The sequence below is a fragment of the Bombyx mori genome, chromosome 25 (assembly GCF_030269925.1).
Source record: "Bombyx mori chromosome 25, ASM3026992v2".
Lineage (NCBI taxonomy): Eukaryota > Metazoa > Arthropoda > Insecta > Lepidoptera > Bombycidae > Bombyx > Bombyx mori.
This window is the reverse complement of record NC_085131.1, coordinates 1819444-1842201: the sequence shown is the minus strand read 5'-3', so window position 1 is coordinate 1842201 and position 22758 is coordinate 1819444. Positions and strand designations below refer to the sequence as shown.

The window sequence follows — 22758 nt, the reverse complement described above, 5'->3', positions numbered from 1 at the left end:
TCCGTAATTTGAACATTAGCGTAGGCAAATCGCTCAAAACGAGTACACCGGTAACTTATCCCTGTGTGCTACAACTTCATGTTACCTATAACCGTAAACAATTGACAATTAACATTTGACATTTTGAATTATTTTGAATCTGACGTTTTGACTTATTCCAATTTTGGTTGGGTTTGGTGATTTCGTTCTGTTGGACTTTAAAGTAATATTTATATTTTATTATTATAAAAAAGTTTTAGTAATATATCACACGATAAATAACCATGGCGTTCTCCATGTTTCTTCGTACATCAGGTAACAGATTAATTAATATTGCGCTCACATTATCATTACATAATAGGAATCTGAATCGTTTTTTTTTCGACGCCTGTAGATTTTCCACATGAACATTAAAATACTATGATAAGACCGGTTTACTGTTGGAGTTCTTTAATCGCCCCAAGAGAAAAAAACACGTTTTGTATTTCGTATCTAATCTTAATGTTATTGTTTACATTTTACGTTTCATTTTAAGGTTGTGTTGGTGATTTTTAACTAAATTTAAAATATTTGAAAAGGAGTTATATTTTCTTCAAGTTTGTGATATAATTTAATATACAACAGAAGATAAAAAAAAAAAAAACTATTTTCAATGAATAGTAAAAATATATTAAACTACAAGCTAAAAAGCGTAATATTATTCATTTATTGTTATTGTTGGACGGTTAAATTTCAGGGGATTGGGTTCTGTAGGTGATGAGGGGCTTATTTAAAAACACAACTGCTTCATTATAATTATATTGCAGATAGCTTGAACACTTTTACACCATAATACAATTATTATCTTTATATTTTATATAAAACTATTACATGTTTTTCATGCCGTGTCTAGATGAGAAGTTCTGACATTTTCTTACGAGAATACAATGATCTGTTTTTTTAAACATTTTAAAATATTTCTAATATTCGAAATCTAATCAAGTGTCAAGTGTTGCCTGCCATTACATTTAATATACAAACTCCAACAGTTATCCAAATTTTGAGATGTTTTAAGTAGGTTTTTAAATTAAAAGAAAAATTTTCAAAATACTACCAAAACCCTGAGGAAGGGAAGATTCATGAGTTTGAAGTATTATCATAGATAAGAGTGTTTCACTTTTGTAAACCTGATCAATCAAAAATAATCACCTTTATATTTATTTACTCTACCAGCAGTCAGTACTTTGTATGACTCTAGCATAGAATAAAGTACTGTTAAACAAGTCTTAGCCTCATAATATATGCCACTATATGAGATCAAAATGTGTAAAATTAAATATAATGGAAAAAAAAAACATTTGCCAAGTACATAATCATAATTATCAGTTGTACTAGTTGAATGTTCTAAAGCTAGCTCTAGCTTGGAGTATACAGTGATGTGCCCTTGGCACAGGTCACTCAGGTTCATGAATGATCGTAACCACTCACCATCAAATGGGCTATATAACTAAAAGGCAAAAAAAATATTAAAAAGAAGATAGCTGGTGACTGTAACCCCACTTCAATTGTTCACTTCACCATTGTTGAGAGTAGCTAATTTTGAATTGTGTGAATTTTTTATATGAGATGCTACCAAAAAAAATTTTAATATTACTAAAATACTAAATATTTTGATATATTAAGAATTATTATATTTATTTTTGCTGTTTGAAACTATTTCTTTATATTAGTCATAACTATGTAAATAAATAATACAATAAACAGTGCATGAATAAGCTATAATAGAAACTAAAGCAACAACTAAATGTGTCATTAATTTTTTTAGTCATTAAGGAACAATTGAAACTTTAACCTAAGTGCACATAATGTAAGTGCGAGTACCATACATTGTGGTCCTTAATAATTTCCACTCATTAGTTGTACCAATTGTGTTATCTTGATAGGGGGGTGTTTTATGAATGCAGGGAAGTGCCATGTACATTTTTTAGCTGTTGGGGTGTGTTGTGGGGGGTTGGCGGTGGGACTAAATACCACTATTCAACTTGGCTACTGCTTGTTGCCCATGGGATTATCTCGTCTTTACGCTTCTTGTTTTGCTACCTCCCAGATACAAAAGAATTCCTGTCCTGGTGAGACTCGAAAGGTCTCCAGGCCACTAGTAAACCTTCAATCATAAAAAAAACACAAATGAATGAAAAGAACTACACTAAGTTATAAGGGGCTTACATTTATGCCACGAATCTCATTAAATGTCACAAAATTCAATCAAAATTCCTATAAGAATTATAGAATAATAACGAGGCAAACTTATATCAATTAAGATACTCTGATTTCGTTCAGATGTTTAAGGTGTCTTCTTATCATTAAGTTGCGAGTTATCTATTCCATCCATGGCAATAAAAAATAACTCAATCAATGTAATTGAACCAAGATAATAAAATTTCTATTTATTACAGGATGCCAAAGTCGAATGTTCACTCAACAAGCTATGAGGCTAGCGACCCAGCCAGCAATAACACAACGTATGATCTCCAGCTCATTGCCTGTTAGAAATATAATGAAGGATACTAAAACGACACCCATATTGAATGCTGTGAGTAAAACTAACATTTTTGAGATTTAATAAGGTCACTTAAATATAGTTAATGCTGCCATCTAATGCCGACATCTTTTGTTTGTCACTTGTAGCAAGCTATTTTAAAGTATTTATAAGGTGATTTAGTCCGATGAGTATTATAGTTTTATAGTGTAAGTTGATGTACAAAATTATATGTGCGTATAGTGTTGCTTTTATTGAAATTATACTTCTTTAGGCGCGTTATGAAAAATTGATGAGAGTGAAATTTTACGATGCGCGCGCAACGTGACACAAAATTAACAGAAATGAAGTTGCCCACTAAATCGCTCATTACAATACAACCGACGTAACTTGGCGAGTCTGATATAGCCGCAGGTGAACTTCATGTACACTCTGTGGCGCATGTTGGCACGCACGCCGCCTCTGTTCACTGTGTATTTATATTTATAATATAAATCCACATGCTTTGAGTTCCTACATTTAAAAAACGTGTTTTCATTTTGTTTTCATTATACAAGTGCGAATTTTATATGTGCGTCTGAATTATAATCAGAAGTGATTAATATTATAAATTTTGAAACTGAAAAAACTGCTCATCAACCTTCCTAAGTGCTTCAATACAATTGAAGTTAACTATCCGTATGTATTATTTAGTAATATAAATGAAAAAAATATTACTTAATATAATTCATACTAAATATTATTAAATTATTAACGTTAAATATGTATTATTAATTATTTAATATTAAAAAAAAAGAAAAAAAATTAATAAAAATAAAGTATAACTTCTTACGCGCGTACATAAGTACACGCACCCTTATTTTGGTAACTTAAATTTCTAAATTTCTCTTTGTTCACTTTCTACCTATATATGATTTTGATTGTTGAAACATATTTGGTTATTGTTTTAGCTATTTTTGAAGTGAAACTTCTTTAGAATCGTCGGGTGTGATTTAAAACTCGATGAAACGAAAAAATGAAACGTGTAGTTAAAATATCAATTCACAGAGGGCGCTACCTAATACTATAAAAGATGATTTACAATTGTTTCTATTTAGTTTGTTATCAACAGACGTCGCTGCACGTAAATTCAACAATTCGAAAAAGTTTGAGATGGCTGAGTAATTGAAGCAGAAATTGGCAGTAGTCTTATTTAAAAAAAAAAATGTTTCAGATTCGTTCATTCCGTACGTCTTGCGTGCGCCGGTCAGCGGAGAAGGTCGAGGACCACTCCAGGCTCTGGGTCATTGAGAGAGTGGTTTCTGCTGCACTGGTCCCATTGATTCCGTTAGCCCTCATGATGCCGAACAAACTATTCGACTCTCTCCTGGCGATACTGATCACCGCTCACAGTTTCTGGTATGTATTTTGTTTTTTATAAACACCCACATATTTATATGTATAGGCTTATAAGATTGTATATTCTATTAATCTAATTTAGTATATATTACACGTATTATATTACTAGTATATATTACGACGTACTCTTTATACATCGATATGTAAAAAACAAGGAACTAAAGTGTATTTTCTTTGTTCAAATGAACCAGTTATAAATTTAACTGTCCTTTATTTAACAAAAATTTAAAAACACAAAAATGTTTGGTCTAAAGCTTCCTTTATTTAGCAACCTAATCCCTTCACATCCCATCCCAGTTTTCCTATCCTCAGGGGCATGGAAGCTATGGTAGTGGAGTACATCCGCGTCCTACTCTTCGGTCACGTGATACCGAAGATAATGATGCTATTAGTGTACTTCCTAACAGCCACCATGCTGGGGGGGCTGTTCTATCTGAACTTTAACGACATAGGCGTCAGCAGGGCGTTCTGGCGGATCTGGAAGAACATGAAATCCAAGAATGCGAAATAGGTTATACAGTTTTTATCACAGAATTGTAGTGAATGGAAAAGACTTGAATTAAAAACCCGTTCTTTAATGTCAATATACTCCTAAAAACCTGCCAAGTGCCAGAGAGTTTTGTTCTGATACGGCATATTGTCAGTCCGCCTGGTTATATAACACGATCCGGTATTTTTACGGCAAAGCAGTCGTCGGTTTTGGTTTGTAGGGTGGGACAGTTGGTCTTTGATCGTGTGAAACTTTGTCTTTGTAGAAGTGATCTCAAAGTTGCTTTGGATAAGAAACCCGTATCTGAGACCCGTCCTTGCGCGGGGCTTCTTATTTAGGCCAAGACGACAGCGACTTTGCGGTTGGTCAAGATAGCTTAAGCCTTTTACGGTAGGCAGCGGCTTGGCTCTGCTTCTAGCATTGTTGAAGTCCATGGGCGACGATAACCACTTACCATCAGTTGTGCCGTATGCTCGTCTGCGTATAAGGGCAATAAAAAAAAAGTGTAAGAAGTCAATACCGACCTCTTTGGAAATGCCCGCATTACAGTACACAGACTGACGTTGTTCTCGACGTTTCAATATTATTCTAACTACCGTCTAATTTAGTAAAAATATATTTCTTGAAATTTAGATTTCGCTGCAGGTAGAAATAATAAAATGTAAATAATTAAAGCGTAGAAATAGTTTTAATTAATTCATTTACCCAGTTTTAGTGTCAGTATTGTTATTATAATACTATTTCGTAGAAGTTAGTACGTTTGTAGATTATTTATGTATTTAAATGTATATTTTCCAGGGGCCTGGAAGCGATCGCGGTCGACTACGTGCGCGCTAGTATATTTGGTCCTATTTTACCCAAAATTGCCATAGGCCTGGTGTATCTCATCTCCATTGCCACACTGGGAGGCTTGTTTTACATCATCAGCCACGATGTCGGCATCGCCAACGGCATCAGACAGTTCTGGGCCATCAAATCGGACGCACAGAAGTCATAAGTTCCTTTTTTTTTGTCGTTTTACGGAATGGTAAAAGAATAATAATCGAAATCGCCTATTATTACCCGCTTATTGAGTTTTTAATTGGAAGGTGGTGACGCAGCAACCGTCCTTGTTGCATTAGCGATCGAACGGTAACAGAGCTGATGCTGAGATCTGAACTGAAAATTTCTGTTTTGTGTGTGACATTGTTTAGTGTCAAAATGGGAGAAGGTTGACGACAACAGCAAACTGAAGTTTTCAATCCGTATTTCGGTAACGGCTTCACGTATAATTGTTTGCCTTAGTTTAATATTTTTTTGGTTTTTATTAGTGACATAAAACTAAAGTTGACGTTAGCAAAGTTTGTTCGTCTTCTGTTTTAGAAAATCTGGTAATTTCTTAATTTGAAAACATAATGATTTTAGTCGTTTTTTTATTTGAAAAAAACAACATCTGTTCATATGCGAAAGCAAAATAAAGAAAATGTAGTAAAATCATACATTTAAAAATACCAATAAAACTTGGATGCTTTTATTGTTGGCAACACACTCTCAATGTAGGGCAATGTATAATCAGGAAATAAAAAGAAATAAAATCATTTTATTTGATTAGCTCGGTTATTTTAAAATGTAACGTCCCTTTTAATAAATTATGAGCTTATTTTAAGTGACAAGAATCACTATAAAATTATACAGTTGTTACGTTAATTTTTAAGGACTTTTTTCCCCTTTTTTAATTCATTTTAAAAAGATGAAAAATTCAGCATAGCTGCGAGTTACGGTTTCTACGACGTGAGTGAATTTAAATTTATTTCAAAACGCTGCGTAGATGTGATTGAACAGTAAGCAATAATTGCTGAATGAAATCTATTGATAGTTCAGTTCTAACTTGTACGTTAGGCAAAGTTTTTTATTTTCTTTTATTCCCGTCCTTTGTTTAATGAAATTATTAATTTAAAAGTTAATTTTAGATATTGCCAGGCAATAAATGTTACCACACTTAAAAAATTTAAACTACCACTTGATTAAAACTTACGATCTCCCAACTTCTCGAGTAGTTTTAACTGTTTATTTTTTAGGTGCTATTTTGACCGTTTGACGATTTTTTTTAATTCGACATTTTGACCGCGAGACCATTCCGTACATTTTGTTTGACTTCGAACACGTTTCGAGATTTAATTGACATTGTACTTAATAAAATTATTCTATAAATGCACGTTTTATTGAAATGATAATCATAAAAATTCATTGATGTATTTTCCTCCCGATCCGTGTTGTGGACACATTTTAATGTGGAGTAATTTATTATTAGTAATAAAACAAGTTTAAATGTTTTTTTGTTGTTGTTTTATTTAACCAAATATGGTAACCAAGTATAGTATGTTACATTACATTCCTAGTGTTGTATGAAAATGCTGACAATGCCAAAACGTTGGCTGGCCAGTCAGTCCATTCTTCGGTACAAGATGTACCCCTATTGCATATCTGAAAGATTAAACATGTGATAAAAAGAATACATTACAATTTCAATTTTCTATTTCGAATATACTTAACCAAGTTTAGTTTAAAGATCAAAAAGATTTTTTTTAAATAATTTCCACGAAATACCGTATAACAGTACCCAACAATAAATTTGTGTAGTATAAATCTTGGAATAAACTGATAAATGTTTATAAGATATTATTATATAACAGTATTATAAATACAACCTTACGTTATAATGAAGTAATAAAAGAATAAATATTTTAGCGGAAAATCATAGACTAGAAAAACGACATGGCAGTTTTTTTTTTAAATTAAATTTAATAGATATTCATGGTTTATTTACATTTATTGAATAATATCTTCCCAATCATCAGTAGAGAATATTGCAAAAACATATTCTAAATAAACTGATAAATGTTTATAAAATATTATTATATAACAGTATTATAAATACATCCTTACGTTATGATGAAGAAATAAAAGAATAAATATTTTAGCGGCAAGTCATAGACTAGAAAAACGACATGGCAGTTTTTTTTTTAAATTAAATTTAATAGACTTTCATGGTTTGTTTGCATTTATTAAATAATATCTCCCCAATCATCAGTAGAGAATATTGCAAAAAATAAATTTACTTTATTTAGGAATAGTATTTGTTGGTGAAGGTACTTTTTTTCTGTACTCTGGGCAATGTGATTGCAAAGTTTCATATTCAGGTTTTTTAAAAGAACGCCATAAAGCTGTTTTAACTACGTTATGAAACTTTAATCATGCAATTTCTTCGTTAACAGCAAATTATTCAATAGCGGCGCAATAAGGTTCAATTTGCTGTAGCGATATAAATAGTAATGGTGTTACCTGAGTTAAAGTTGGGTAAAAAAAAGACAAAAAACAATTATTTAAATAAACTTTGTAATATTCATTTTGCATAAAATATAGTATTTATAAGTCTCAATAACAGTTTCACAGTAATAATAACAATTTAAATATTACATTAGTAAAATTCGTTTGATTGCCGTGTGTAAGTAGGTACGTATTTTGAAAAATTACAATGCGTTATTTTATTTAAAACTAGTGAAATCCGCTCGTCCCCTGTCTCTGACGCATGTATGACACATAAAAGCATATTCAAACTACAACGGCCCCATCTGTCAATGAATAAGGCAGCAAAAACACGCAAGTTCCAAGTCATACCACAGATAATCTGTGTTTCTATGATCTGTGAGTCATACCATCCTACAGTATGGATCGTGAATGAACAAACACAATAACACAAATATTATTATATTTTTTATTAGATTTGAGCTGTGATGATTTCCTTAAATCCCGTTTACCATGTACCATTGTACTAAAATGCTTTTTTTTTATTGCCCTTGTAGACAGATTAGCATACGGCCCACCAGATGGTGAGTGGTTACCGTCGCCCTTGGACTTCAGCAATGCCAGGAGCAGAGCCAAGTCGCTGCCTACCTATGCGAATTCTTCCTCCACTTTGAGACACGAGATTGGATAGTTTTAATACTGTTCTAAGCTTAAAACCAAAATCAACTTATCTACCATTAATTATCTTCCGATTGGATCAACATATTCTGACATAACTGAAAAAAAATCTACGGTGATCGAGCCAGAGTATAAATAGAATTTGTAAGACTTTACATTTTTTTTACTGGAATATAAGCGTATTTACTTAATTTAGTTCGGATTTTCAATTCAAACCCTATTCAGTTCACTGCGTTTCGTATGTCAATTGTTGTGAGTATCTGTAAATTAGTTGGCTTTATGGTTGCACTAATCGTTTGTCATAAAATATTTTTTTTATATCCGGTTCTTAATTTAATAACCTATTAACTTAATACGTCACGCAGAAGAGATAACGCCTGACATTAATTAAAATTGAGCTAGATATAAATTATTATTGTGTATTATTACAAGCAACGACTAAAACAATGAGTTTTATCACGATCGGACCTTGTTCGGTTACTTGATTTGTCTATGGTTAAAAATTGCGCTATCTACATTGTTTATGGTAGGAGCAGGTCACGTCCGCACATGTTGTCTGTGAAATATATCGAGGGCCTCCCACTGCTTCGTGTGGAGAAGTATGTGTGGACGCCTCGATCTCATGTACTCTACCGCTTCGTGGGGTGACCAACCGTTTTTCTGGAAGTGGAAACCGGCTATCAGTTATGTCATAAGCACATATGTTTTTTTATTGGATAAGGTGGTCCGAGGTACAAGTCTTGGTTTTACCGTAAACGGGTTGTCCCTTAAAACACTACTGTGAACAGTAGTCTACTACCGCTGTGTCAGTAGAAGTGACTACAATCAGGTCGTAGGTAGCACCCCTAGATTTGGTATGAAATGTTAGGACAACGGCAAGTTTTTTAATACGTACTCAAGCATTCTAAGGTTAGACAGGGACTTGGCTGCGCCCCTGTCATTACTGCCGTGACCACTTACTATGGAAATAAAGAGATCTAATAATTTCAAATTACAGCAAGGAGATTGCAACTCTGAGAGAAAAATTTGCATAATATTTTTGTTACATAGCATGCAACAGTAAGGAGACCAGCCAATCCAGCAAGATACGCGTATCAGAGCATCCTTGAGTTACGAGAACCCTGGAACAGAGACATGGCGCTAGGCAGACTACCATGTCCATAGATGGATAACATGCAAACACAATTGGATGCGTGTGTTCTAAATTGATGCGAATAGAGAAGACTTATTTCTTCACAAAAGAGTAGGTATAGGTGTGTCGTGGCGTGCAACTTCTTTGACAAGACATAAGACCTACAATGACTAGACATAGACAAGACTAAGACAGAGACTTGACAAGAATTCGAAAAGAAATGGAACGAGGGCGTACGTGACCAGCGGCACGCAGTACATTTTTTGACTTCCTTAAAGACAAACACAAAGACAACAAGGAACGAACCGACCGTTCTCATATACATATAAAAATAGTCGACAAAAGAAAGAACCGACCGTTCAACTGATCCTTCGACCGTTCAAGGTGGATGAATATGGATTCCGTCGTCCATGAACTGGTATAACCGGTAGACTTGTATTGTCGAACTCAAAACGTGGTGTAACGAAGATTATGAAGTTTGCAGATGCCGTCAGAAGGACTCACCATCATAAGGTAGCAGCCCACGAGCGTGGCGCTTCTCGTCCTACCCGCCTTGCAGTGAACGTATACGGTGCCGGTGTTGATCTGCCCCACGTCGGCAGGGACTCCCGACAGTTTGTTGTCTAACGGCAGGAATCTGGAAGAGCCGGAAGTGTTCCATATTTACAAACATCACGATTTGCCTAAAAGTGATTCTGTTAACGTCTTTGCCGTGTCTGTCTGTCGTGTATAATTTATACAATACGGCCGACGTAACTTGGCGAGTCCGAACTTCGCGCAGAAGGCTGCGCACAAACGTTTTTAGGAACCAAATGGTGGTATGAGCTACGTGCGCGGGGCGGAGGTCTAGGCTAGGGATTGACTCTATGTAAACACAATCGTCCCTTTATTCAATCAAATATCGAAATCGATTTTTATCGGTTTGGAATTTATTGATTTTTGTTTATATGAGATAATGAATGAAATAGATTTACAAACATATTGAATGTTGTCTTTAGTAAATGTTAGGAAACCGACTAAAATTCCCTTTTCCTAATCCACGCCATCTATCGGCATAATGAAGAAACGTAACGCGCCTCCTAGCGGGCGAAGAAAAGAACTACAGTCGACGCTTTTAAACCGCGCGCGCGCCAAATTAAAAAGTATTTTAATTCAAAAATACTGTTTTTCGCAAACTTTGCGATTCAACTTGTGCGTGTGTCCGTGTATTAAAAACTCCAGCATCCAGAACAGTGCCCCGGGGACAGAAGACCACAAAATATAGAAAGCAATCATTTGTGAGTACCTTCCCCTTTTTAGTCGGTTTAGTTTCTGGGAATTTAAATTTAACTCAACAAACTTGTTTACACAACATAATTTGGCCCTATCGAGCCGGACATTTACCGAATACAACTTCAAAATAGGTAAATACTCAATATTTCACGTATAAACCTGCAAACCTGTAGGTACCTACACACGTCTTACATATCGGTATTATTTGCAGAATATTCATTCAATAGTTCTATTTATTGCAATAATACGCATATATACGTAGTCAAATACTCTTAATATCCATTTCTACGTCTATCATTACTTTAGGACTCAGTTTTAGTATATTTGGGTACGCGTCAAGCGGTAGTACATTTTTCTTCGAATCAAAATGGCTCCATTGTCCGACCTTCAAATAAAAATTAATACACTTAGAAGTCGTAAAGAACGATGTTTTAGACGTGTTCAACAATATTACGATCTAGCTAAAGCTGTGCAAAATAATACAGCAGAATTTAGTAATTTGTCTGTGCGGGTCAGTGACCTCGAGTCCACTAGGGAATCTTTCGAAAAAATTGTTGATGAGATTTCAGTTTTGGAGTTAAAAAATGACCCTAATTATATCATCGGTAACCAAGAGGTGCATGCCCTTGATGACCTCTATTTTGAGATTTTACGTATTTTTCAAGAACATGATTCGCATTCGAAGTCATCGAAACAGGAAAACAAAGGCGCATCGGAGCGCGGCGCTCAGCCTCGTTTGCCTAAAATCGAATTGGTTCATTTCGACGGTAGATTAGAAAATTGGATCACATTTCGTGATACTTTTTCCAGCTTAATTCATACCAATACAAGTTTAGGTAATATTGATAAATTCTATTACCTATTGTCAGTCGTAACTGGCCCTGCGCTTCAAATTGTTAAAAGTCTGCCGATATCAAACGACAATTATAATATAGTATGGACTAGCTTATGTGACAGATACGAAAATAAGCGTGCCATAGCTACGCGCTATATGGATAAGTTGTTTGCGTTCAAGCCGTTGTCTAACGAATCCGTGAACGGATTAAATTCCTTTTTGGAAACGTTTCAAGAGTGTGTTCAAGCCCTTGAGTTATTAGAAATTGGTAACTTAGCGGGATTTATTTTATGTTATATCGGATTGCGTAATATAGACCAGGTTTCAAGGCGTGAATTCGAACAAAAAATAGGTACAAACGAAATACCTGTTATCAAAACATTGATCGATTTTGTCACAAACCAGACCCGAATATTGGAAATGTCAATGAACACAAGTACTTTCTCGAAGCCGAGTACTAGTAAAACTTTTACTCCTTCGATTCAAAATAAATCCATTAGTAAGCCTACCACTAAAAATACAAATTTAAAAACTTGTTTAGCAAGTAGTACGAGCGCTGATAAGGCTGATTACGCAAAAAAGGGATGTTTGTACTGCAATAAACCCTTTCATTCAATTTATAAATGTTTCGAGTATATCGCACTAACACCTGTACAGCGCATTAATAAAATAAAGGAGTTGCATTTGTGCGAGAACTGTCTCCGTCAAGGTCACGCGTCTAATGAGTGCCCGTCGAAGATAACATGTACGGTGTGTAAAAACAGGCATCACCACACGTTGCATGTTGATTCTAAAACAAGTGTAATTACTTCGGATTTTAATAATTCTTGCAACGATAATTTTATTAATAATAACGAAGATCGAGTCTCGTTGACGTGTTCGACTGGATCTACAGTCATGTTGGGCACTGCGATTATACACGTATTGGACGTTTTAGGCAAATATCAACCCGTACGAGTAGTAATTGACAGTGGATCCCAATCTAGTTTTTTGACGAATGATTGTGCACAACGACTAGGACTCCCACGCCAAAAGTGTAACACACAACTGATAGGTTTAGGCGGAGCGGTAGTTCGTGATCACGGCATGGTTTTATGCAAAATCAAACCAACCACGTCCGATAATCCGATATTCAATTTAAAAACGGTTGTGGTTTCAAAAATTTCTGGTGATATGCCTTCGGTTAACTTTACAGAGAATTTAAAACTCGAATATAAAAACTTGTTGTTGGCTGACCCTACTTTCTATCGTTCGAGTCGCATCGACATGTTGCTCGGCAGCGACGTATTTCCGTTTATTTATGACGGTGGAAGGTATAGTCCGTCGAGGCAAGGATTACCGTTGGCGTTAAGTAGTGTATTTGGTTACGTAATTACGGGTCAGCTGTCTTGCAATAATACGAGTAACACTAGAAATGTATCAATGTGCATGTTAAGCAGCGAATCAAAAGTCGATGACTTAATTAAATCGTTTTGGGAAACAGAAAGCTTAGTCGCTGATTTGCCCAAAAACCCGGATGACGTCATCACTGAACAGATGTTTGTAAATGATTATAAGCGTGATAGTACAGGTCGATACATTGTTAAATACCCGTTTAAGCCTGACTCTGAACTGGGAAACTCAAGGCAAATTGCGATAAAAAGATATCAAAATTTAGAACGTAAACTGTCGCGTTTACCTGACCTACGGAAGGAATATAAAAAATTTATGGATGAGTACGCTTCGCTCGGTCATATGATTTGTGTCGGCGAGGTATCAGAAGTGGAATCAGGGTACGTCATTCCCCACCACTGCGTACATAAGCCTGACAGCAGTAGTACTCGTCTCCGTGTAGTTTTCGACGCGTCTTGTCAAACCTCAAATAATAAATCTTTAAATTCTGTTTTATACACGGGCCCGAAGTTGCAGGCTGATCTCGTGGAACTTTTGATACGTTTTCGGTTACGTAAGATTTCCTTATGCGGTGACATATCTAAAATGTACCGTTGTATTTTAATTGATGAGTCCCAACGTAAATATCAACACATTTTGTGGCGCGACTCGCCCATTGAGCCCATTAAAGTGTACGAGCTGTGCACCGTGACGTATGGTGTAGCGAGTAGCCCGTTTCTAGCGATACGCACGTTACAGCAGCTAGCCGCGGACGAAGGCGCCCGCTTCCCAGAGGCTTCTCGTGCTCTGCGCGAAGGATTTTTTGTGGACGATTTAATTTGGTCTGTGGATAACTTGGAAGAGGCTCTTAAGATTCAGCGGCAATTGGTCGAATTACTGAGGCTTGGTGGATTCGAATTACGCAAGTGGTCAAGTAATAGCGATCAATTACTTAAAGAACTGCCTAGTGATCAAGTTGAGCCCCCAGTGCAATTCGACGACGGTAAAACTATGTCTATCAAAATTCTCGGTCTACACTGGTTGCCTAAAGAAGACGCATTTTCTTTTCGTACTACACATACGGTAGATAATATTACGAAACGCTCAGTACTTTCACAAATAGCTAAATTGTATGATCCCTTGGGATACGTAGCCCCGTGTATTTTTCTTGCTAAGAATTTTATGCAAAAACTATGGTGCGCTCAATTAGGGTGGGACGACACTCTTCCAAAGTTGTTACTCGATGAATGGTCAATGTTTTCATCTCAAATACCGTTGTTATCGAAACTAAAACACGACCGGCATGTCTTTGTCCAAAACCATACGGTCTCTCAAGTGGTAGGGTTTTGCGACGCGTCAACGGCTGGATTCGCCGCCGTCGTGTATATTCGCAGTCAAGACGTGCAAGGTAACGTTAACGTTAGCTTACTGTTATCGAAATCTAAGGTCGCGCCCTTAAAAACAGTATCAATTCCACGTCTTGAATTAATGGCTGCTCACTTATTGTCAAAAACTTTACGGTACGTAATCGATATTTTGGCCAAGGAAGTAGAAATTGGTGAGGTACTAGCTTTTACTGACAGTTCAGTTGCATTAACATGGATAAATACACCTGCGTTCAAACTAAAAACTTTCGTCGCCAATCGTGTCGCTAAAATTAATGAAAGCTCGACAGAGGTACAATGGTTTCACGTGAATGGCACTGACAACCCCGCCGATGTGTGCTCTCGCGGCGCCACGCCAGCCGATTTGCTGCTGATCGCAGATCAGTGGTTCCGTGGCCCTCGATGGCTATACGAGCCACCGCATACGTGGCCTGTCAGATCGATAACAGAGTTCAAAGGTGAACCATTGGAACTCAAACCTCTTAAAGAAAACACTTTACTTAGTGAAACGTCAAATGTGAATACGGACTTTTATTCAATAATACTTAAATTTTCAAACTTTAACAAGGTACTGCGTATATTCGCCTGGTGTTACAGATTTATAAATAATTGTAAAGCTTCTGTTGCTAATAGAGTAAAGGGTTCCTTACTTATTTCTGAAATAAATAAATCACACGATAAAATTATTCAAATTGTTCAATTAAAATATTTTGAGGATGACATTAAATCAATAAAAAAGGAAAATCGATGCTCGCAAAGCCTACGGAAACTCGACCCGTTCATTGATAGCCGTGGTCTTCTCATGGTGGGGGGTAGGCTTTCCCACGCAGATTTGCCATTTACTCAACGTCATCCCTTGATTTTGCCCAAAAAATCGCATTTTACAAATATTTTGATAGATTACTATCACAAGGTATATTTACACACCGGGCCTAGATCTCTTCAAAACATATTAGCTCAAAAATATTGGATTATAGCCGCTAGGTGTGTGATACGATCGCGCCTTTCTAAGTGTGTTACGTGCTTTAAGAATAGGCCCACTATTAATCAACCTAAAATGGCCTCATTACCAAAGTGTCGTTTAGAGTCCGATATTTATCCCTTCCAACATACTGTCGGTGTTGATATAGGAGGTCCATTTTATACAAAGGAATCAAATAGGCGTAATGCGAAAATATCAAAAGCCTATTTATGCTTATTTATTTGTTACTCAACTCGTGCAGTACATCTTGAAGTACTCTCGGCGTTGACTACTGAATGCTTCTTGGCTTCGTTCGATCGGTTTACGGCTCGACGCGGACTGCCACATACGGTCTATTCTGACAATGGAAAAAATTTTGTTGCCGCTGGCAGACACCTAAATGAAATATATCAATTTTATACTTCAAAACAAAATCACTTGACTGATCAGTTCACCATCAGAAAAGTAACGTGGAAATATAATCCTCCAACTGGTAGTCATTTTGGTGGGATTTTCGAAGCTGGAATCAAATCGGCTAAATACCACTTAAAACGCGTAGTAGGTACACGCGCTTTATCATTCGAAGAATTATCTACCTTATTTTCTAACATAGAAGCGATTTTAAACTCGCGCCCTCTGTGCAGTTTATCTACCGATCCTAGTGAATTCGATGTCCTGACACCGGGACATTTTTTAGTTGGTCGTCAATTGGTTTCGGCTCCAAGTTATGATATCTCTGATGTATCTACTAATAATTTAACGCGTTGGCAATGTATTAAACAAGCCACATTGCATTTTTGGCGTCGTTGGAAACTAGAATACTTGCATACATTGCAGCAACGTCAAAAGTGGTACGTTGATGCTCCTAATCTATCTATAAATGACCTGGTACTGATTCACAATGATAATGCCCCTTGTCAACAATGGAGCTTAGGACGTGTAGAACAGGTTCATCCCGGACTTGATGGGAGGGTTCGCGTTGTTACGGTTCGGACGCAAAATTCGAAGCTAAAGCGCCCTGTCACAAAACTGAGTCCTCTCCCTAAAGAGTAGGATGAATAACTTATTATAAATCTATTTAATTCATTTCATTAATTTTATATTACAACTACATATCTATTTCATTTAAATTTATATATACAGTCCATTTCGCTCAAAGGCTAATCGTATTAGTTTTTTTATTTTATTTTTTATTTTATGATTATATGTTTCAAGCAAAATTACATAATTTGTAAAGCCCATTCATATAGGTTAACATTCTAGATATAATAACGTTATTTTGTGTTTACCTATTTTGAAATCATTGTTGATTTCGGTGGGGGGAAATGTTAGGAAACCGACTAAAATTCCCTTTTCCTAATCCACGCCATCTATCGGCATAATGAAGAAACGTAACGCGCCTCCTAGCGGGCGAAGAAAAGAACTACAGTCGACGCTTTTAAACCGCGCGCGCGCCAAATTAAAAAGTATTTTAATTCAAAAATACTGTTTTTCGCAAACTTTGCGATTCAACTTGTGCGTGTGTCCGTGTATTAAAAACTCCAGCATCCAGAACAGTGCCCCGGGGACAGAAGACCACAAAATATAGAAAGCAATCATTTGTGAGTACCTTCCCCTTTTTAGTCGGTTTAGTTTCTGGGAATTTAAATTTAACTCAACAAACTTGTTTACACAACAGTAAATGAGACTTCATCTTTAATAAAAAAAAAAACTAATAACACTTTATTTTCTTGGTTGAAAGACATGATTTAGTTGAATATCAGTTATTTATCAACAACTACTACAATAGGGACTGTTCGTGAATATTTTAAACCTCCTATAAAATGGAATATAAATATATATTTTTATATAAATTTTAATCAATTTGAAAAAAAATCGATTAAACAACATCCTCAAACACGCATATTGGACATCCCTTTTCTTGACATCGTATAAATTCGGTAATTCTCGGTATGCGGTAATGTGTCTCACTCACACGCTAGCATTAGTGTCGTGTTCGTGTCGCTATCTCTGTCTTGAGTACGGGCGGCTACAAAGGTTTTCATTGATTTGTTATTATTATACTGTTTTTGTTTAGTGCTCAGTTTTTTGTTTAGTTTTAAGATTGTTGGGTTTAAATTTGTTTTAGTATTGAGTGTCCCTTGGCATTTATACTATTCGTTAAACCAAAGCATAATAGCTTCGATCAATAATACTTAGATTCGCGATTAGCGCTTCAAAAACGGCCCGAAAAATAAGACCAGTATGGTCCAATCATAGCCAACACTAAGACGTTAAAACGCTGCACTGCGCATTCAAAAACTCAGTAAAAAACCACCGTAACACCAAGGTTTTGGAAGGAATATCTTTTTTTGGTAAATTTATATTATTAAGTGTTTTTCATAAAATAATAAACACAATTATATTGTAAATAAAACACAATTTACGAATATTGTAATTGTTTGGCCAATGTTTGCAACAAGGCACCAACTACTGTAACAAACATCACCTATTCTTGGACAGGGAATGCATAGAGTAGTTTTGTTATTTTATAATGTTATTTTTGTTTGTAGATTTCCTAGTAGCCCCTTGTCGCTGTGCACAATGGATATATATTGTCGCGAAAGAAAGAGGAGAAGAAATATTGAACCCTTATAAAAATTCTAGAATTGTTCAATGGTGGTGGCAAATCAATGCAAAAAAGTATTAAAAAAGCTTTATATGTATGTGTAAATATTTTAAGCGTATATGCTGAAAAGGATTTGTTTTCTGGGGGAAACGAACACAGCCATAAAATAAGCCTAAATTAAACTGATTATAGAAAAATTCATTGATATAAGATTACATTATATTTGTAAAAAAGAAACGGCTCATATAAAAATGACTTCTAAAAGACAGCTTTATAACAAACTGAATCTGTTTAAAGGTAATTAAACCTACATTATTGTTTTAATTACTTCTGTATAAAGAATACGTGGAAAACATGTTTCGTGTTTCCTTTCATATTTTTTTTACTTTATTCAATTTTATTTTTTATCACCTATTTGTTGTAATAGCGGCAATGTAAAATATTATCTACTACTTTTTTGAATCGGTCAAAAATAGTTGCGACCATACAAAACAAACCTAAAACAAATATGTATATTCTGCAACTCTATGTCTTTCAATACTTACTGTGTTCTGAGCATTGAAATGTAATACCAAGAACTACATCTAGTTCCACAATACAATAAGCACGAAATTTTAAACAAATATTTTTAACCTTATAAATTAGGCTTTAAGTATCATTTTAGAATAAATATTTTTGTACTGATGACTTTTTATGTTCAAGTGACATTTTAAATTTATTCCATAATATTCTTTTTCTGACGAAAGGACCTAAATACATATATTTTGCAATGGTAATTAAACTTTATGTTTAAGTATTAAGGTTTATAATAAACTGAAGTCGTTAACATTATTAAACTTTTTTCTAAGAAATGAAGATGTTTTCGTGTCTGCAAACGTGGCCACTGGAGCGTCTTATTTTTGTTCCTGATCCTTAATCTAGTACTATTATTGATCGAAGCATAATAGTGTTTTAAATCGTCAGCCGACAAACATAATTATTGATTATTATTTGTTAAAAGAAAAAGAAGAAGGCTTAAAAGATGTTGACAGTTTTATTTAGAGTTGCTAACGCAACTGGTGTATCGCAACGCACAGTACAGCGGATCGCAACTGAAGGCAGTGTTCGGGCTTACTTTCGAATTAATTTAATTACGTTATTTTTACAGATTTCTGTCATAATTTATTATTCTTTTATTATCTCTCTTTAATTTATTACGTTATTTTTATAGCTTTCTGTCTCATAGTGTTTTGATATTCATTTTATTTGAGTCGACTATTATCAAAGCCGGCAATCTGACTTTTGGACAATGATTGGTAAATCAGAAAAACGAATTATTGACTTTGTATTCCATTGGCAGTCACAAAACTCTTCTGAACGACATCTTAGATAAATAACAGGTTAACTATTAACCTTTATTTAATGCAGGTTTTGAACCGTATTCTTTGAAGGAGACGATTATATTCAAATCAATCTGTATTGACATATCAATATTTTTTTTTTGTCCAAATGCACAGATTGCCACCTTTGATAATAGACGACTCATTTGTACTTGGTACCTGTATAATTAGGGACATTTTAAATCGTATTTTGATTTAAAAAAATGAATGCTAATAACACTTTTTTTTACGAGTGTACATGCGCGAAAGTTGACCTGCGGCTATATTCAGACTCGCCAAGTTACGTCGGTCGTACTGTACTAAGTTAATCAATCTGTAATTAAATTTAAGTTAACTACTCTGTAATTTTAACATAATCTGTTTCTTATAAAAAATTTACGAGGGAAAAATCCCTGCTTTTAACCAAATTTCTTGCTTCTTAACTTCATTATTTTATCAAAATACAAAAATCAAACATCTCTAAATAAACAAACTATTCTACAAATATAGAATAAAGTCTCGTAAGCAACAAAACGGGATTTCATTGTATCATCAGATTTTAAAAGTCGTCGTGGCCTAAAGGATAAGACTTCCGGTGCATCCGTATGTAGCGATGCACCGGTGTTCCAATCCGGCCGGCGGGTAAAAATTTTTCTAATGAAATACGTACTTAACAAATGTTCACGATTGACTTCCACGGTGAAGGAATAACATCGTGTAATAAAACCAAACTCGCAAAATTATGTATCTATCTAAAATCTTCTATTGTTCTAAAAATATTCCTGCATATAATATTATGTTCTGTTGAAATCGTAGGACCGAAAAGTATGGATTTTATAGAGACACCATTAAGAATCTTACCTGTTTATAAACACGACTCCTTCGAATAATTTGTCTTGATTGGGGGCCTCAAAAATATCTGTTGTGGCCAACTGTAGGAATTCCACTTTGTGTTCTCGCCATCTCTGTGATCGAGTCAAGTATCGGCAATTCAGAATATTGTGTCAACAGTTCGAAATAGGACACTACAAATCTACAATCGTATGTAGTGTTGTGGTACCATAAATCTGTTTCAGTTAGTTATTAGGGTACATTTGAAAAGTGTCTTAAAGTCTTACGAAGTGTGGTGACCGCTTTAAGCTGGTGGAAGGTTGAAAAACATAAGTCGGTACCAACAAATACGCGCATTTTTACCAGTAACATAGAGAAGCTTGACTAACATCTGACACTATATTAAAAATTTCACATGAATAAAAATGTTTTAGACAATTTCATTTCCGATATAGGACGATCAAGATAGATGTTTTTAGATATTTACATATTCAAATTGCATTGTGTTCTGGAGCGTGAGATGTTATCGAAACATGAACCATCTGAAAGTCACATAGAGTGCATCTAAAAATAGCAAAGTCTCTATTAAAAACATATTTTCAAGTTTCTTCTTGTTCAAGTATTCTTTATTATATTTACTGATTTAATAATATTTTGTTAAATTTGTGTCATGTATATATTATATATATTTACTATGCAACTTTACAATTTTGATTCTCAATTTCATATATTACACAACACTACTACTACAAAACACTACTACTTCCTCAGAGCAATGACCTAAGCTGGGTCTTTGCCTCCGATACCAAGAGATGGCATTCCTTGTTATTCTGGACTATTTCCTGTGCTGGGTAGCTGGGTAGCTATTATTATTATTATATTTATTTTCATTTTGATATAGTGATTTTAAATTTTAAAACTTTAATTGCACCATATTTCGTATAGCTATGCAACTTGCAACTATTTTAAAGATAAGACTGAATTAAATAATTGATCTAAGCCTTACAGGTCTATACTTTGATACCCTCATTAAACCACACACAAATAGGTTTATGCTACCAGTTTATAAATGATTTATAAATTAAGTAGAATCAGCGGAGTGGTGGTACGTACCCATTTGGGTTTAAAATATATCTTACAACTAATAATGTTACCTCTGCATCATTAGAGAACAATTGTAGCTCATATGTCTCATTCATTGAGACAACTCCCTTTACATTCTCCTCTTCTTTTAACTGTAATAAAAACCAAAAATATTATGTGTAAAAATATATTAATATCCACTAAATTGACAATTAACTAGGGACTTAGTGATCTACTAACAATATAATAACTTTATGGACTTTAAAATTCTATGATTTTTGTAGAGTTCATCTGGTTATCTGAGTCTTTAGGCTATTGCCAGTCCCTTGAAACATGGTACCCATCTATTTTGTACTAATAAAGTGAGTTTATGAATGGAATCAAATAAAAACTTTTAGACAGAACAATTCTATGTCAGGATCTTTTGTTTAAATTCTAAGAATTATTAATAAATACAGGATGTAATAAAGTATTTAATAGTGGTATTAAAATATATTGTTTACACATGTAAAATTAAAGTGAATTCTTTTCCATTATCAACTGGGTCAACAAGAATATTAAATACATACTCTACCGGGTTAGCTTGTGTAAATAGCAAGCTTAAAACATTCAGATTTTATTTATAATCACTGAATAAATAAGTAGTTTTTTTTTGGTGGCATTAAGGTTACCCAAATATTTGTACCTGTTTTGTCATTCCTTGAAAGGGCAGGGCTCCTAGGATAACCGTGTCATCGATTCTGTCATACCAGCGTCTACTGGTCACCTTCTCCATGAAGACATTGTACAAAAGGGTCGGGTAGAATGTAACTCTCGCGAACATTGCCGTACTCTGCCGGATTTACCGTTTTATTAATATGTAAGCAGCCGCGTCACGCACCGCAGCAATGAGCAGTGATTATAGGATGAACGTACCATGGTGAAAGTTTTGTTTTCGTGGTGGGGATTGAATTAATTTTCTTTGAGTATAGCAGAATCGTTTTAATTTTAGGGCCTTTTCAAACGTGACATTGACATTAGCATTCACACTTGATAAATTTGACAGATATACATAAATCATACCTATTCACCGCTGAGTGCCTAAAAAATACAATACCGATAAAGTTAATATTAAAACCTGAAAAAAGAGCCGTTGTATTATTATATTTATTTTTTATTGTCACTGATCATCTAACTTCTTGGCACTGGCAGAGTTGGGCTTGGAAGGACATAAAAAGGCCTATAAAAAAAAAAATATATATATTACACGTTTAGATGGAATCAAAACACTTTATATTATTTAATCTCAACTGATATATAATATTCTCTTACAATAAAGCATACTATTAGAATTAAATTCAATTTAGGAGGTCTAAATCAATTTTAATTAATTAAAACCATAGGTACTGTAACGCTAATTTCGGTTAAATAGCAATAATTTTGTAACTTCTATATATATTTCCGAAAATTTGCTCCAATAAATTATCAAGGCGTTTCTTAATGTTATTTGAGCAGATGGCTATGAATCAGAAATAAATATTATTGATTCTGGTCTATTTCTGTCACCGGCAAGTTGTGTTCCGTTTATAGCGGGT

At 34.6% G+C, this 22758-nt stretch overlaps 2 protein-coding genes across 4 annotated transcripts; one reads left to right on the top strand and one right to left on the bottom strand.

Annotated features, from left to right (window-relative positions):
• Positions 1 to 13: 13 nt before the first annotated feature.
• Positions 14 to 6697, top strand: LOC101737567 (succinate dehydrogenase [ubiquinone] cytochrome b small subunit, mitochondrial). Its single transcript, XM_004923347.4, has 4 exons — positions 14 to 294; positions 2415 to 2551; positions 3711 to 3895; positions 5184 to 6697. Exons 1-4 carry the CDS (start codon positions 264 to 266, stop codon positions 5380 to 5382), a joined length of 552 nt encoding a protein of 183 aa, XP_004923404.1. The 5' UTR covers positions 14 to 263; the 3' UTR covers positions 5383 to 6697.
• LOC101737334 (phosphatidylglycerophosphatase and protein-tyrosine phosphatase 1) lies at positions 762 to 22259 on the bottom strand. 3 transcript variants are annotated; one of them, XM_021353604.3, is made up of 6 exons: positions 22100 to 22259; positions 21870 to 22016; positions 21256 to 21336; positions 20132 to 20235; positions 9985 to 10117; positions 6694 to 6848 (listed from the first exon to the last, which is right to left on the bottom strand). In XM_021353604.3, exons 1-6 carry the CDS (start codon positions 22100 to 22102, stop codon positions 6747 to 6749), a joined length of 570 nt encoding a protein of 189 aa, XP_021209279.1. In that variant the 5' UTR covers positions 22103 to 22259; the 3' UTR covers positions 6694 to 6746. The 3 variants fall into 3 exon arrangements, with proteins under 3 accessions (XP_021209280.1, XP_021209279.1, XP_004923402.1); XM_004923345.5 differs by lacking the exon at positions 6694 to 6848 and adding an exon at positions 7744 to 9008; XM_021353605.3 differs by lacking the exons at positions 6694 to 6848; positions 9985 to 10117 and adding an exon at positions 762 to 2122.
• Between the last annotated feature and the right edge of the window lie 499 nt (positions 22260 to 22758).

What these genes read in the sequence shown, in the direction of transcription:
- LOC101737334 (XM_004923345.5), bottom strand. An exon ending in TGTTCTCTAATGATGCAGAG is followed by an intron (nt 20,236 to 21,255) that starts GTAACATTATTA and finishes ACTCGATCACAG; the next exon opens with AGATGGCGAGAACACAAAGT. An exon ending in GGAGTCGTGTTTATAAACAG is followed by an intron (nt 10,118 to 20,131) that starts GTAAGATTCTTA and finishes CGGCTCTTCCAG; the next exon opens with ATTCCTGCCGTTAGACAACA.
- LOC101737567 (XM_004923347.4), top strand. Translation starts at nt 264, where the DNA reads ATGGCGTTCTCCATGTTTCTTCGTACATCAG. An exon ending in CATGTTTCTTCGTACATCAG is followed by an intron (nt 295 to 2,414) that starts GTAACAGATTAA and finishes TATTTATTACAG; the next exon opens with GATGCCAAAGTCGAATGTTC. An exon ending in ATCACCGCTCACAGTTTCTG is followed by an intron (nt 3,896 to 5,183) that starts GTATGTATTTTG and finishes TATATTTTCCAG; the next exon opens with GGGCCTGGAAGCGATCGCGG.